At 41.0% G+C, this 13,499-nt stretch overlaps 1 protein-coding gene across 1 annotated transcript in view; it reads left to right on the top strand.

The window, feature by feature from the left end:
• The window catches only part of TAF3 (TATA-box binding protein associated factor 3), a 143,488-nt gene extending 135,455 nt beyond the window's left edge, over positions 1–8,033 (top strand). Inside the window, exons 5-7 of the mRNA XM_081053583.1 lie at positions 2,204–2,459; positions 5,226–5,332; positions 6,056–8,033. Coding sequence (XP_080909709.1) covers positions 2,204–2,459; positions 5,226–5,332; positions 6,056–6,170 — 478 coding nt within the window. The 3' untranslated portion in view covers positions 6,171–8,033. The remainder of the gene's footprint in view (positions 1–2,203; positions 2,460–5,225; positions 5,333–6,055) is intronic.
• The last annotated feature ends 5,466 nt before the right edge of the window (positions 8,034–13,499 follow it).

Raw genomic sequence — 13,499 nt, 5'->3', positions numbered from 1 at the left:
TCCTGGCTCTGCCACACAGTAATCTGAATATGCGCGAGGTACTCAATCTCTCCATGCCTCAGTTTCTTCATCTACAAAAGGAAAATAATGACAGTGCTCAGCCCACTTGGTTGTTGTGAGGATCACATGAGATAAGGCAAGCAAACATTTAGCACAGTGCTGCTATGCAGCTGGCTTTCCAGTGCTTAGAAGAGTGGGGTACATAGTATGTGTTCGATAAGTATTCACTATTACTTATGTTAAACATTTATCGAGTATCTCCTGCACAAACAGTCCAGGTTAAATTCTCTGGTCTTTGGCTGTGTTCTAATTAGGGAGCGGCATGAAACAAGAGGAGAGCAATGAGACAGCATTCATTATTTGCTTACATAACAATGACATTTTTGCGATAACTTCATGTTTTATAAACTCGTGATCAGGATAGCAGAGATCAGTGCTTTTAGCAGAGGTGGTTTGAGAAAGTAGAACCATGCGGTCCGGTAATGATGGTACCAGGGGTTGTGAAGAGCAACAGCCATGGGGGCAGGGTATCACTTTGTGAGGGGTGTAAATGTCTAACCAGTACGCTGCTTTGTACACCTGAAACTAATTTTTAAAAAGAAAAAAAGAGCAACAGCCATGACTCTAGGGTTCTGGTGCTAACACTTTTCATCTGTACATAGTTTTGACGTGTTTCTCTATATTCAGGCTCTCACTAGGACTCTCAGAGGCAGCTACATTTATTTCCACTTAGATGATCAGAAAAGCAAGGCCTAGAAAGTTAAGTGTGGAAACGTAGAAAGACATAGGCGGGTGCAGTCATTTCAGACGGTCGCTTGGGATTCCTAGTAAAGGGGAGAATGTGCATACCCTGTGACCCAGTGATTCTATTTCTAGGAATATAGCCTGTGGAAATTCTGGAACATGTTTACAGTTAGCATGTAACATTTACAAGGTAATACGTCCTACACTCAGTAGGGCACTGGGCAAAAACGCTTTAACTTATTCACACCGTGGAATATGATTTAACAATTACAATAAATAATATAGATCGTATGTATCAACATGAATAAAGCAAGAGACCTAAAACCAAGCAGGCAACAAGCAGATAAATAAGATCTTGAGAGCTAATGCATAGCGTAGAGATTATAGCCAACAATACTTATAAACTTCAAAGTTGCTAAGACTAGACCTTAATTTTTCTCAACACAATAAAGAAATGATAATTATGTGGCGTGATAAAGGTGTTAGCTGAGGCCACTGTTTCATCATATTGCAACATACAAATGTATCAAACCAGCACATCGCTAACTTACACAATGTTATATGCCGATTATATTCAATAAAAAAACGGAGGAAAGCTACTTACAAGGGATAAATTTAGTGTGATATTGCTTATGTAGTCGAAACACATCAGATAGTAATACTTATGGGTATGGACAAAGGCAGAAGTACAAAGAACAAAATTACAAAAGCATACCTGCCCCCTTGAGGTCAGTGGTTACTTGAGGAGGACGGAGGGAGATGTGACGCAAATATGGTAAAAGGGCTGCTGTCTATTACCGCTGTTACCGAAGCTGTCTGTTAGGTTGTTTTCTCCATGCTTGAAATTATATATAATTTTTTTTTCAAAGGAAGAAGCTTAAAAAGAACAAGTTGTGGAATCAAGAAGACCTTGGTTGAAAGCCTGCCACCCATTTTCCTAATTCCTTTCTCTCTAACGCTGTTTCCACCTGTATAAAACGGGATCACTGTGACTTCTTTGAGGTCGTTGTGAGGACTAGATGAGATGACATATGGAAAGTGCTCGATATTGCATGTAACTTCTTACAGGCACTCACTAAATCATACTTTTAAATGACTTGCCCAAGGTCACATAGCTAGCCTGTAGCAGCCTGAGTCCAGTGTTGCTTCCACGGCATGAGTTGTATGAGTAAGATATCGTTAGTGAAGACACAGCTCCAATTATTAGCTGGTGACATCACCAGGAAAAGGGTTAGCGCCCCTCCTGCCCTCCCAAGGAGCCACACATCACTCCTGCTGCTTTCTATTCTCCCCGCTGTGACTCTGAGCCTTGGACTCGGAGGTCTGTCACTCTCTGGACTCTTCCAAAAGTATTTTGTTGCTAGCAGAAGAAGAACGTATTTTGTGACAATGTTTTAAAATAGTCAGTTTGCTTCACCTGTGCTGTTTTGACTTTTCCTTGTCTCTCTCTTGTTGACAGTGTCATCAGCAAAGTGGTTCCAGCCCCCGAGGCTAAACCAGCTCCTTCTCTGAACAGACCCAAGACCCCGCCGCCCGCCCCCGCCCCCGCCGCTGTACCTGCGCACGTCCCCCCTGCCCCAGTGCCTTTGCCGCTCCTGGCCCAGGCCACCGTGTCCCCTGCTCTGATGCCCTCCCCGGCCCCTGCCACCTCTGGAGCCGGAAGTTCCAAAGCCCCTGTCCGGAGCGTGGTCACGGAGACAGTCAGCACTTACGTGGTACGTGACGTTTATTTTTGTAATATTTTAGAAAAAGTCACTCAAGAGCTTCCTCTCTCATCGTGAAAGTGTTTCCTTAAAAAGCAGTATCATACCTATCATTATTGAATTTCAGAGGCTATTCTTTATGATTGGCAAAGTAGTTTCATTGCATTTTTGAGCTTTTGGCTGAAATGTATTGTATTACAGTGGTCACATATTTAGTCTTCATAAGTAATGTCAAAGCACTGGGTTTTTTTTACATTGCCTTAGAATATGACTATAAACATACGTACAATGTGAATGTATAAATACAGAGAAGAAGAATGGTATTTAAATCCCACATTGCCTTTCTTAACCAAGCAATTGCATTGTTCACTTAAAGAGTATAATTTACGCAACATAAGCAGCTCTGACGTACCAGATGCTATTTCTGAGTAACAGCACTAATTACGGTATTTCGTTGGCTAGCCTCCAGAATGGGAATGAACTTCCAGACCACAGAGCTCCCTGAGTATCCAAGCCTGTTTTCGAACAGCAAAACTCACCTTGTTGAGTGAGTTCGGCCACTGACACTGCTGTGCCACCAAATGTGTGGACTGTGACCTGTCAGCCCAGCGATGTTTCCGATCTTTCTGAATAGCTGTGGTTAGAAAGTGGTGGGGTAGGATTCATGATGATCGTTACAAATCATGCAAACATTATGTCTCTTTAAGGCATTTTGAAAGGACATTTCAACAAATCATTCAATATTTGAGGCACTATAATGATACAAAGAATAGAAGAAAATCTTAAAATTATTGAGAAAATTAACAGAAAGATATTAAATTTGCAATTCAAGACGAAAACAGAAGACGTGAGAGAAAAATCGGTGATCATCAGATTGGTCTATTCAAGACCAGTTGCCATCAGTGTTTAATTGAGGCCACATCACCCCACGTTGGGCTGATCGGGAAGGATTTTATATTCAACCTTCTCAACCTCCGCTTCTTCATCTGTAATTAAGGGGTTTGTGTTAGACTAGATGATCGCTGTAGTATGTTCTAGCCCTAAAACTTCTGATTCTCCAGTGGATTTTTGAGCTAACACCCTGGAGATGGATCGAATTTGCATAGATGTGGATGAAAAGCCTTCTGTCTGAGGACAAGAAGTGTGCTTTGGAAGAAGGACATAGGCTGTCGAACAAAAAAGCTGATTTTGTGCTGCCAAATAGTGTGACTTTGAATTGTCGCTTACATACCCTTAGCTCCATTTTCCCCATTCTTAACCTACCCAAGGGTTGTTTTAAGATGGTTAAACGAAGTGGATGTTCAAAAGAATTTAATAAATTGTCCAGTGTTGGGTGTTAGTTATTATGGATGCTGTGGCAAACTTCTCATGTAGCCACAGACTCAGTGCCTTCCAGCAGCGGGCCTGGCCATGCGTGGCCGCCTCAGCGTGGGATGCTGAACCAGCCCTAACCCTAGACAGCTGGCACATGGTAACTGGTGGCTCTCTTCCCTGGAAATGAGAGAGGGCCGAGTCAGAGATGGAGCTGCCCACAGGTTACTTTAGGAAGCGTTCATATGAAGTTGTTTGCCTTTGTAGAGACGTTTTCAAAAGTGGTATCCTTACACTGGCACATGGGTAGAGCAAAACATCTATTCCCCCACTACACCAATCACACACAAAAAAAGCCCTTTCTTTTCTGCGTAGTCAGTGTTTGAAAGTGAAGGAAGAGACCATACTTTGCAAAATAAGCCGAATGAAATTATCTGCTGTGTCATTGTGAAAACATGTGAAAATTAGCTTTTAGTGGTCACTGTTTGCAAATGCCCATCGTACCCTGTTTCCCCAAAAATAAGACCTAGCCGGACAATCAGCTCTAATGCGTCTTTTGGAGCAAAAATTAATATAAGACCCAGTATTATAATATATCATATCATATAAGACCTGGTCTTATTTTAGTCTTATTTTACTATATAAGACTATATACAGATATATTTTGCTTTAAGACCGGGTCTTATCTTAATTTTTGCTCTAAAAGATGCATTAGAGCTGATTGTCCGGCTAGGTCTTACTTTCGGGGAAACACGGTAGCACTGTGTCTTCCCAGTTGGTCTGGTTGATGTGGAATTTGAGGAAGTGGAACAACTAGGGATGCCCCTTCTTTTAGAACTGCTAAGTTCAGTAAACTCCAGAGCGCACCATGTTTGTAGCGAAGTAATGTTCAAAGGCGTAGCTCTTTGTCCTCCTCGGGCCCTCGTTTCATTTGCCCTTTAGTGACTGTACTTTGCTGAAAATGTCATCAGGGGAATGGAAAGTTACTCAGTAACAGCTCTTTATGTCCTTGATCTTATCAAGTAGTTCAGGAGAAGGGTTTGGCTAATAAGTAATGAGGCGATGCATGCCCATTTGGGGCTTGCAGCCCCTCCATGCCGGCGTGGCGACTGCGGATCAGACACAGTGCAGCCCTGAGCGTTCAGAGGTATCCGTTGGTACTGCCGTAAAGACCCTGATCATTAAGACCTGCAGTGTCTGCTGTCTTTCTTTAGATGAGGGTGGCTATAGGTCACATTGTTCACAGAAATTATTGCAAAAGGCTTCGGTTTTGTCTTCGCACTGAGCACTTAGCTGTTCTTTGTGTCACGTGATCCCAGGAGAGTGATGACCATAATAAATTAACTACTGTATTTTCATTAGTTAAACTTGCCGGTGTATTAAGTAATCATTCTCATCCTGCTCTCTCTTTGGTTCTTTTTCCCCATTCCATCTGTCCCTTCCCTCCCCAAAAAAAACCACCCTCAGATCCGAGACGAGTGGGGAAATCAGATCTGGATCTGTCCGGGGTGCGACAAGCCTGACGACGGGAGCCCCATGATCGGCTGTGACGACTGTGACGACTGGTACCACTGGTGAGCGCGCGGGCCGGCCTGCGGGGAGGCGCTGGCTCTTCTAGTCCTTCTGCTGCTGCCCCCCCAACATACGGGGCCAATGACCTGTCGTTAACAGCGGTGGGAGAGATCAGGAGTCTTTGGGCTATTGTTATTCGGCCTAAATTCTGAATATTTTGCTTAACTTACATATCCTTATGAAACAAAAAAAAGATACTTTCTGTAAGAGTTGCCGAGCTTGACAGTAACATGAAGGTAACCTCTTTGTACATGTGTCATAAGTTACAGAACTAAAGAGGCAGCTTATTTGTTTTTTCACACCGCTTCACTAGCTCCCCACAACTGAAGAAATGCTACCAAAATGTCTGCACATAATCTCATTTTATCCTTAAAATATGAGATAGAAAAAGATAGAAATCCATTCAGTCACATGATGTGCGATAGCTATAAGATAAAAACAAAGCTGTTACTCAGAAGAATTATACTGGACGTGGCTGAGAGGATACATGAACTAATTAATTTCTCCACTAGAGCCTATAAAAGGGGCATTATGTAATGTAACATCCACTTACCCAGCCATAGTGCCACATAAATTAGAGCTCTTTGGCTTGGATTTCTGCTAAATAACGCCATAGTCTCAAAATTTCATTTGATTATTTAAAGTTATTTAAAAACATAGAAAGAAAAAGAGCCTAAAGAGATACGTGTAATGTGTGTATCCCAAATCTTTCTTTGACTGTGTAGGCCCTGCGTGGGATTAATGGCCGCACCACCAGAAGAGATGCAGTGGTTCTGCCCCAAGTGTGCCAACAAGAAAAAGGACAAAAAGCACAAAAAGAGAAAGCATCGGGCGCACTGACCTCCGGCTCCTGTGGGCCCCCCGCGGCGTGGCTTCCAGGCGCCCTTCCTGCCTCGCGGAGGGGACTCGGTGCAATTCTGCCATCCCGGCTACATCAAGTTCCCGCTGAGGGGGATCTCGGAAGACAGGACAGAGGACACGTCCGCCCTGGATACGTCCCTTTGGGAACAGACTGGCCTGTGGCCACATGGTGGTGTGATCAAAGAGACAGACACTCAAGTAGGGCTGTGGCATGAGGCCTGCCATGCCTCCCATTTTCCTATTACCATTGACAAGTATTATTGACAAAAAGACCATAGTCTTCCCTTTTGATTTTCTGTATTGTCTCAAGGGCCTTTTCACAAAGGTGTTAGGTGAGCAGATGATGTGTAAACTGCCTTGACTGTGATACAAGGATGATGTCAGTTTTCAGCCTTTTTCCCTTATAGTAAGATAATCGTAACAACGTAAGAGAGAACTCCAGTCGGAGTACTGGTAAATATTTTTGTGATGAAAATATATGAAGCGTCCCCTCCTCCCCGTTTTTAGTACTAACGTGTAAAATGTTCAGGCTTTTGTGAAATTCCTTATATTTTTTAAGAAAAAAGTTTCTATCGTGTCCTGTTTGCTTTCATGCAAATTATTTTTGTTGACGCTCACGTCTTTTCTGTCTTTGTTGCATTCTGACCCTTTCCTTCTTCAAACTGCTGGCGTTCTTCTCACTGCTTATATACATTTCATCAACTTGTGTAAAAACTCTTCAGACTAGAGGAGCTCCCGTCATGTAAATAATAAATATTTATGAAGTAGTTATTTTTTAAATTTTTATCGTGTTTAATTCAGGCTTTCTCTGAAATCCATGATTTCAGCCATGTCTGTGATTCCTGCTGTACATAAGCAAAGGAGGCTAGAAAATGCCATCTGCCTTGAGCCGAATCTACACAGGGCCCAGAAGGTGGGGAAAGGGCCCCAGCAGGCAGGAGGAAAACACGACAATTTAAATCTATAGTTTATAATTGGAAATTGTTATCTATTTTGTTCCTGTACATTTCTTTGACTTACTTTTATTAAAAGGACATGTAGATTCCCCAAAAGTAAAAATATATATATATATATATACTGTAGCATTTTGTGTTTATATTGTTTTATTTCTGAAAAATCTATTTCATTGATATTGTGGTTTAAGGCTGAAATGAAGAATATTATGAATTTTTTTTTTAAGAAAATTCATCAAATTTCAGGGTATCACAAAACTTTATTATATTACTATACTGCCCACTATTTATTGTATGTTATATAGATGTCTGAGAGATAAACCAAATATTTTATTTTTAATGTAAAACATCAAATTTAATTTTATTAGCATATTTTAGCAACTTTGGAATAAATATGGACTTTTACTTGATTTTGAAATAATTCAATTTGGGCCAGTGTAATGGATATCTTAAATGCTAGACTATGGGCTTTGAACCTAATACAAATATATTAATAGAAATTGTGATTTTTTTTAATGCCAAGTAAATTGATATTAGTGTACAAATTAGTCATATTTTAAGACATATTATATGGTTAGAGAAATGAGGTTTGTTAGAGAAATGAGGTTTTCTGCCATGAATGTTAAATTGCAAATCAGTGGAAATGGAGTAGCCCTTTTAAGGGTGTAGTATTTCATTGCCCTCCTTGTTCTAGAAGCCAAATTTTTCTGTCCCTACAAAGAAACAAAGCATCTATGTTAAGATATATGTTTCTGTTTTATTAATTTGAGATCATTCTAAATACTTTATACAATATTTTCACATGCACAACAAATATACCCTATAGTGCTTTTTGGAGAGGGATGAGGGGGGTGGGGAAGTGCAAAATAAAGATTATTGGCTGTTTCATAGTTGGCTTTTCCATTTTCTTTATTTAGGATTTAGTTCCTTGAGGCATGGTCGGTGGGTCTAAAGTTGCCATGTTAAGTGAGCCAGTCATGCTGCTGAAATAAGAATGGAGGTGCCTATATTTAGCTTTCCCCCCAATCCCACTAAGAGGCTTCAGCCCATACTACACTGAAGGAATTTCAATCAGTTTGTTGTCTCTTGCTATTTCATGGTTGCTTTCCTAAATCCAGTTCATGATTTTATAAATGGCCTTTGCAATAATAAAACCAAAGAATCATTTTCAGGGGGCTGGATAGCTCAAGGGATTAGTAATGGAATACAGAGCCTTTCACCTCTAGGTCAGTGAGTTGAATCCAGTCCAGTTCACTAGAGACCCAGAGTTGTTCCCATCTTCTGACTGTTCAGTGGCCTGTGTGAAATGGACTGGTGGTCTCGGTCTCTACTGGATGGCTGTCCATACACCAAGCAAACAAGTTCAAGAGACTGCAAAAAGAAATACGGATTCGAAAATAAAATACCTGTGTTACAAAGCAAAGTTAGAAAGTTGGGCATAGTATTCTCCACCAAGCAGTACTGAAGAAAAGAGTAGCTTACAAATGCCACAGATGTGACAAAGAAAGAGAATGGGGGTTATTCGCTTTCCTTAATGCAGTGGAACAAAATAGGAGAAGAGAAAAGTATTGGATGAGGGGAGAAGAATACAACTGGGAAAGATGATTTCATTGGGAGAAACGCGTAAGGAGACCCAAGCAATAAGAAGAAAATGGGTTTTGACTTTTGAGGAAGAAGGAAATCCCAGAGCTGCAGGAATTTGAGGAACTACCGCGACTGGGAAAATTCGATGCAAAGGAATGGAAGGTATTTCCCTTTGGAGCGTTAGAAGTCGTCCAGTTGTCAGTACACTCAGGGACTGTTTTCACTTACACCAGCACTATCATCTGACCTTCGCATCAATACTTTATAAAGAGACGCCATCGGGGGGAAAACCTGCCCTGGCTAGTGATTTTCTTGGAGGAGGTGGCATTTAAGAAACAGACGCCTTCCCCCCCCCCAGGAAACAGAAACCCTTCTGGTGAGATAAGCTGCCTTCAGAGCCCTGTGTAGCTGGCAAAGCGTCATTTCTATGACTGACGCGGTGTTTCTCTTCTGAAGGTGTCTGCAGTTAAGTACAGTAAGGGTCTTTATCCTCCAGCTGATTCGTGGTTCCAAGTGTCCTGAAGAAAATCAGAGGGTATCAGAGCCTTCTAGCTTTGTCCGGCTTTTTTCAGAGATAAAATATAGTGCATTACTCTCCTGTATCACCTAAACCGCCTTTGTTCTCCTTTCAATAGGACGATTAAACAAAGACCTACTAACCAAATTAAAGTATAAAATGAACGCCGAGATACGGAAACCTTGCCAGTACGAATGCTAATGAATGAAGTTCACTTAAAGGCATGCTGGCTAACTTTTCAATACAAATAGTTTTATGGCCAATCTCTTTCGATCCTAGCAGTTTTCTTCAGAAGTTTTAAGTCTAAAAATAGATGAGTTGCCCTGGCTGAGGAATGAAATAGATAATGCTCTGAATAACGTCTCTTTCCACAATGGTATCAGCCATTTTGGTAGGGGACGATTTCTTTGAGAATTGCGTTAGGTGTAGCCAGAAAGTAAAAAGTAACTATTACTCCATGGGTGCAGCCCAGTAGATGACACTGGACATTAGATATTTTAGAGGGACAACCGAGTAATAGATTCTCAGTATATCTAATCATAACATTTAGTTTACGTGTGGGTTATTAAAACAAATGCTAGCTACCTTTTTTATCCTGAACAACTCAGTTTTTAGTTTGCGGAAGAACAGTTTTAAACACTGGTTCGTCCATCCAGCGTTTTCTGGGCTCACTTCATGGAAATGGCAAAATGTACTCGACCCATGTGTGGTTTGTCCAGCACCCTGGCTTCTGAGGTACTCCAGTTGCTTCTCTTTCTCCATGGTTTTCCAGTTGTTTCCACAATATGTACTTCATCCAAACACTAAGCAGCTTCCATACTTGTCCTTTTCCCATTTTTCTATAATCCTTCTGTCCACCTTAGACTGGATTTTAATGTTGATATAGCTTTGCACTTTGAAATGTTTATATTTACAACAGAATATTTAACAGCTTAGCAAGTGGTTACATTAACTATACTAGGAATTAGCAGAGTTGACACTATAGGGGGAAAAAATACACATACAACATATATACCCCCACAAGATTTAAATGTGTTAGGTTTTCAAAACAGAAGCATATTTTAGGTACTTTGCCCAAAGCAATAATTTCCTACTATGTCCTTGGAACCTAGTTAGTATTTTGTTAACCTTTTGAAGTTTTGTGGAAGGGTTTGGTTTGTTTGGTTTTGGTTTTGGTTGGTTCTTGTTTTTGATCAATGAAACGCTTAGAATGGGACTATCTTAAGCAAAACAGCACAAACCTAAACAACGTCATTGTTACTGTCCTTCATGAGTTGACTGCTGCCAAGTTAAATGGTTTAGAAAATATTTGTGCTGCTTCCGGTAAACTCACTTAGATCTATAATAGTACTATCAGAGGGAATTCAAATCGTCCAAAAATATGATCACGTTATATTCTGATGATTTCTTCTTGCGTACTGTTTAGCATGTTTGTTAAGCTTTCTTCTGCTAGCTTTTAGAAAGGGAATATAAGTGGGTTTCTAAATAACCAATCCCTCATCTTTCCCTCAGTCTATTAATTTGGACCTGGCCATTAACAACATAAACAAAACCAAGTCATAGGGCCAGGATGTCGTGTTCTGAGCCACATCCATACACCTCTCAAAAACTCCTCATTAGTCATCTCTAGGCAAGGCCCATCATGCACCATGGGGATGAAATGTGACAGGTGAAATGCGACAGGTCCCCAGTGTTGTAGAGGGCAGGCACAGGTGGTTACGTTGGAAATGTGGTACACGCCGCAAAAACAGATCCAAGCCACACGTTTGCAGAAACATGTTCTCTTCTGACTATTGATTGACCCATTTTCAATTTTTGGTCAATGAGACTAAGGGACATTCTGCCACAGGTAAACCAACACAGACATAAGAACATTTATAGTATGAGTCCTTGTATATACAAAAGAGGGAAATATGCTGTATGTTTAGGGAGGCATACAAGGGTGGGAAAGCAAGGAGAGGTCCTAGTAAAAGTAACGATGGTGGCTTCCCCTGTGGGGAGCAGGGGGTTTGGGTGGGAAGGCATGAGCAAGCTCGGCTGCTTCCAGGGTACAGGTAAAGTCTTATTTCTCCACCTGGGGCGGGGGGTGGTCATACAGACATCACTTTATAACTGTTAAAAACAACATATGTAAGTTTTAGCTATTTTTGTGCTTGTTATTCTCCACAATTTCAAGAGATCATAACTGGAAAACAAGAAAAGGAAGTTGACAAAGTTACAACCTTTCCAGGAAGAATGATTGGATCTGAAACAATAAAAACAAAAGATTGACCTCTCTAGAGAGATAAAAATCCATCTACTGAAATAAATGTATTCCTGAATTGGCCAGACCTATGCTTTCCCCTTAAGGTGCTTACGAGGTGTTTGATGAGCTTCATGTATTAAATTGATACTTCCTGCTTTACATATCTTCTTTTTAAATTGTGTTCAGATCTTTATCTGAATTTTAAGAATCTAGGTAGCATGATTATAGCCAAGACCACACTTTATTTTTTAAAGTCAGAACCTAGATTTGAATTCTGGATCTGTTGCTGAACTTCTGAGTTGACTTGAATAAATCATTTAATTTCTCTAAATCTCAGTTTCCTTCTCTGTAAAAAAAAAAAAAAAAAAAAAAAAAAGATCTGCTTTAGTTAGTTGTGAAAATTGAATGAAATCATAGGTATAGCATTTAACACATGGTAAGAGCCCAATAAATGGTAACTACAGTACCTATTGTGGCTTTTTTTTTTTCAGTTTAATCCATTAAAATGTTTTATCTTGCTCTTCCAATAATTTTTCAGTGCTGTATGAATTCTGAATTTCCTATGAGCCTCAGATTCTGAGTTTCAACACCCCGTCGAAAGACTGATCTTGGTATTACAATCAAGGCTTGAGAAGTTGGACAAGACATCAACTGGGCAATTTCATTATCAAACGATTAGATGATTGGACGTGGAAGGTCGCCAGGAGAGAGAGGCTTTCTCCCAGAGCCCGTCATCTCCAGAGTGGGCAGCCCAGCTCAGATTTTTTTATAATGTCTACATGGTACACAGGTGGGAGAATAGAGGTGCAAGTTTGCCACCGTCCCTGACTTAAGTGCATAAATTAGCAGAACTGCATAGCCAGTGTTAATATTTGCTACCAGTCAAAATGCAATTGGTTTGGCCGGAATTGGCATGTTCTACTTTATTACAGCTAACAATCTCAGAGTACCGAGCAGAACAGTAAATCACAGAGGACAAGCCATAGTTTGGCTTCACCTGCATTCGGCAGGTCCGTGGTTGCACCTCCATTCTGGAACGATCTCAGGCCCTCGTGCAGTAAATGTATCAAATAAAGTGAGGAAGCTAACTCAGAATGAGATTTCCTCTCCAAGCCCTCTACACGCGGTCCGTCTGCAGGGCTGCACTCATTGTTAGGGCGCCCCCTAGTGGGGAAGGTGCCCCTGGACCCCCTTCTCTGTGCGTTTAGGAATCTGCTCATGACACTAATATTTGTGTTCTCTAGTCTTTGCACTCAACCTCAGGTCTCAGTCTGTTCAATAGGATTTTCGGTGCTGATGGAAATGTTCCATAAATTCTGCACCGTCCAATACGGTATCCACTGCCTCGTGGGCTATTGAGCATTTGACATGTGGCTACTGCAACTGAGAAATTGAACTTTACATTTTAGTTCATTTTAGCTCATTGAAATTTAAATAACCAAAGTGGCTAGTAGCTACCACATTGCACAGTGCGGTTCTAGAACATCCACAAATGTAGACAGTCCTTGCTACGTCATTGCAGTCCTTCCTGCCAGGTGGCCAGGAAGGACTTGTAAGGAGGTGTGGCAGAAGCACACTTCACTATATGCCCTGACTCTTCCAAGGGCCTCGGCCCTTTCCTTTGGAAACAAAGAGGTCGCGTGACACCTCTGAGGTCTTGTGGCTCTCACGCTCTGTGTTTGAGATTTGAAAAGTTATTAATAAATAAGTCCCATTTAAGAGGAAGTGATAGGTGACATCCATCCAATGCCTGTTATCACGTCAAGTCCATAGGTGAAGGGGTATGTGTGTTGTGTGGTTGGAACTCAATCAGAAACGACTACCCCTTGCACATTTCTAAAGTGTCATTAAAAAAAGAAAAGAAAGAAAAAAATAAGACACCAAAATTATGCACAGGAGCCCTTCTTTTCAGATTGGTTACCTTTCTCAAGAGCAAATTTCCCAAAGGCCCACAAAAGAATGTTTCTGTAGCCAGAGTAATGTCTTCAATAGGATGGGACGGCTGAGCT

The sequence above is a fragment of the Rhinolophus hipposideros genome (assembly GCF_964194185.1).
Source record: "Rhinolophus hipposideros genome assembly, chromosome: 1".
Taxonomy (NCBI): Eukaryota; Metazoa; Chordata; class Mammalia; order Chiroptera; family Rhinolophidae; genus Rhinolophus; species Rhinolophus hipposideros.
The sequence above is the reverse complement of the archived record's forward strand: the minus strand, read 5'-3'. Positions and strand labels throughout refer to the sequence as shown.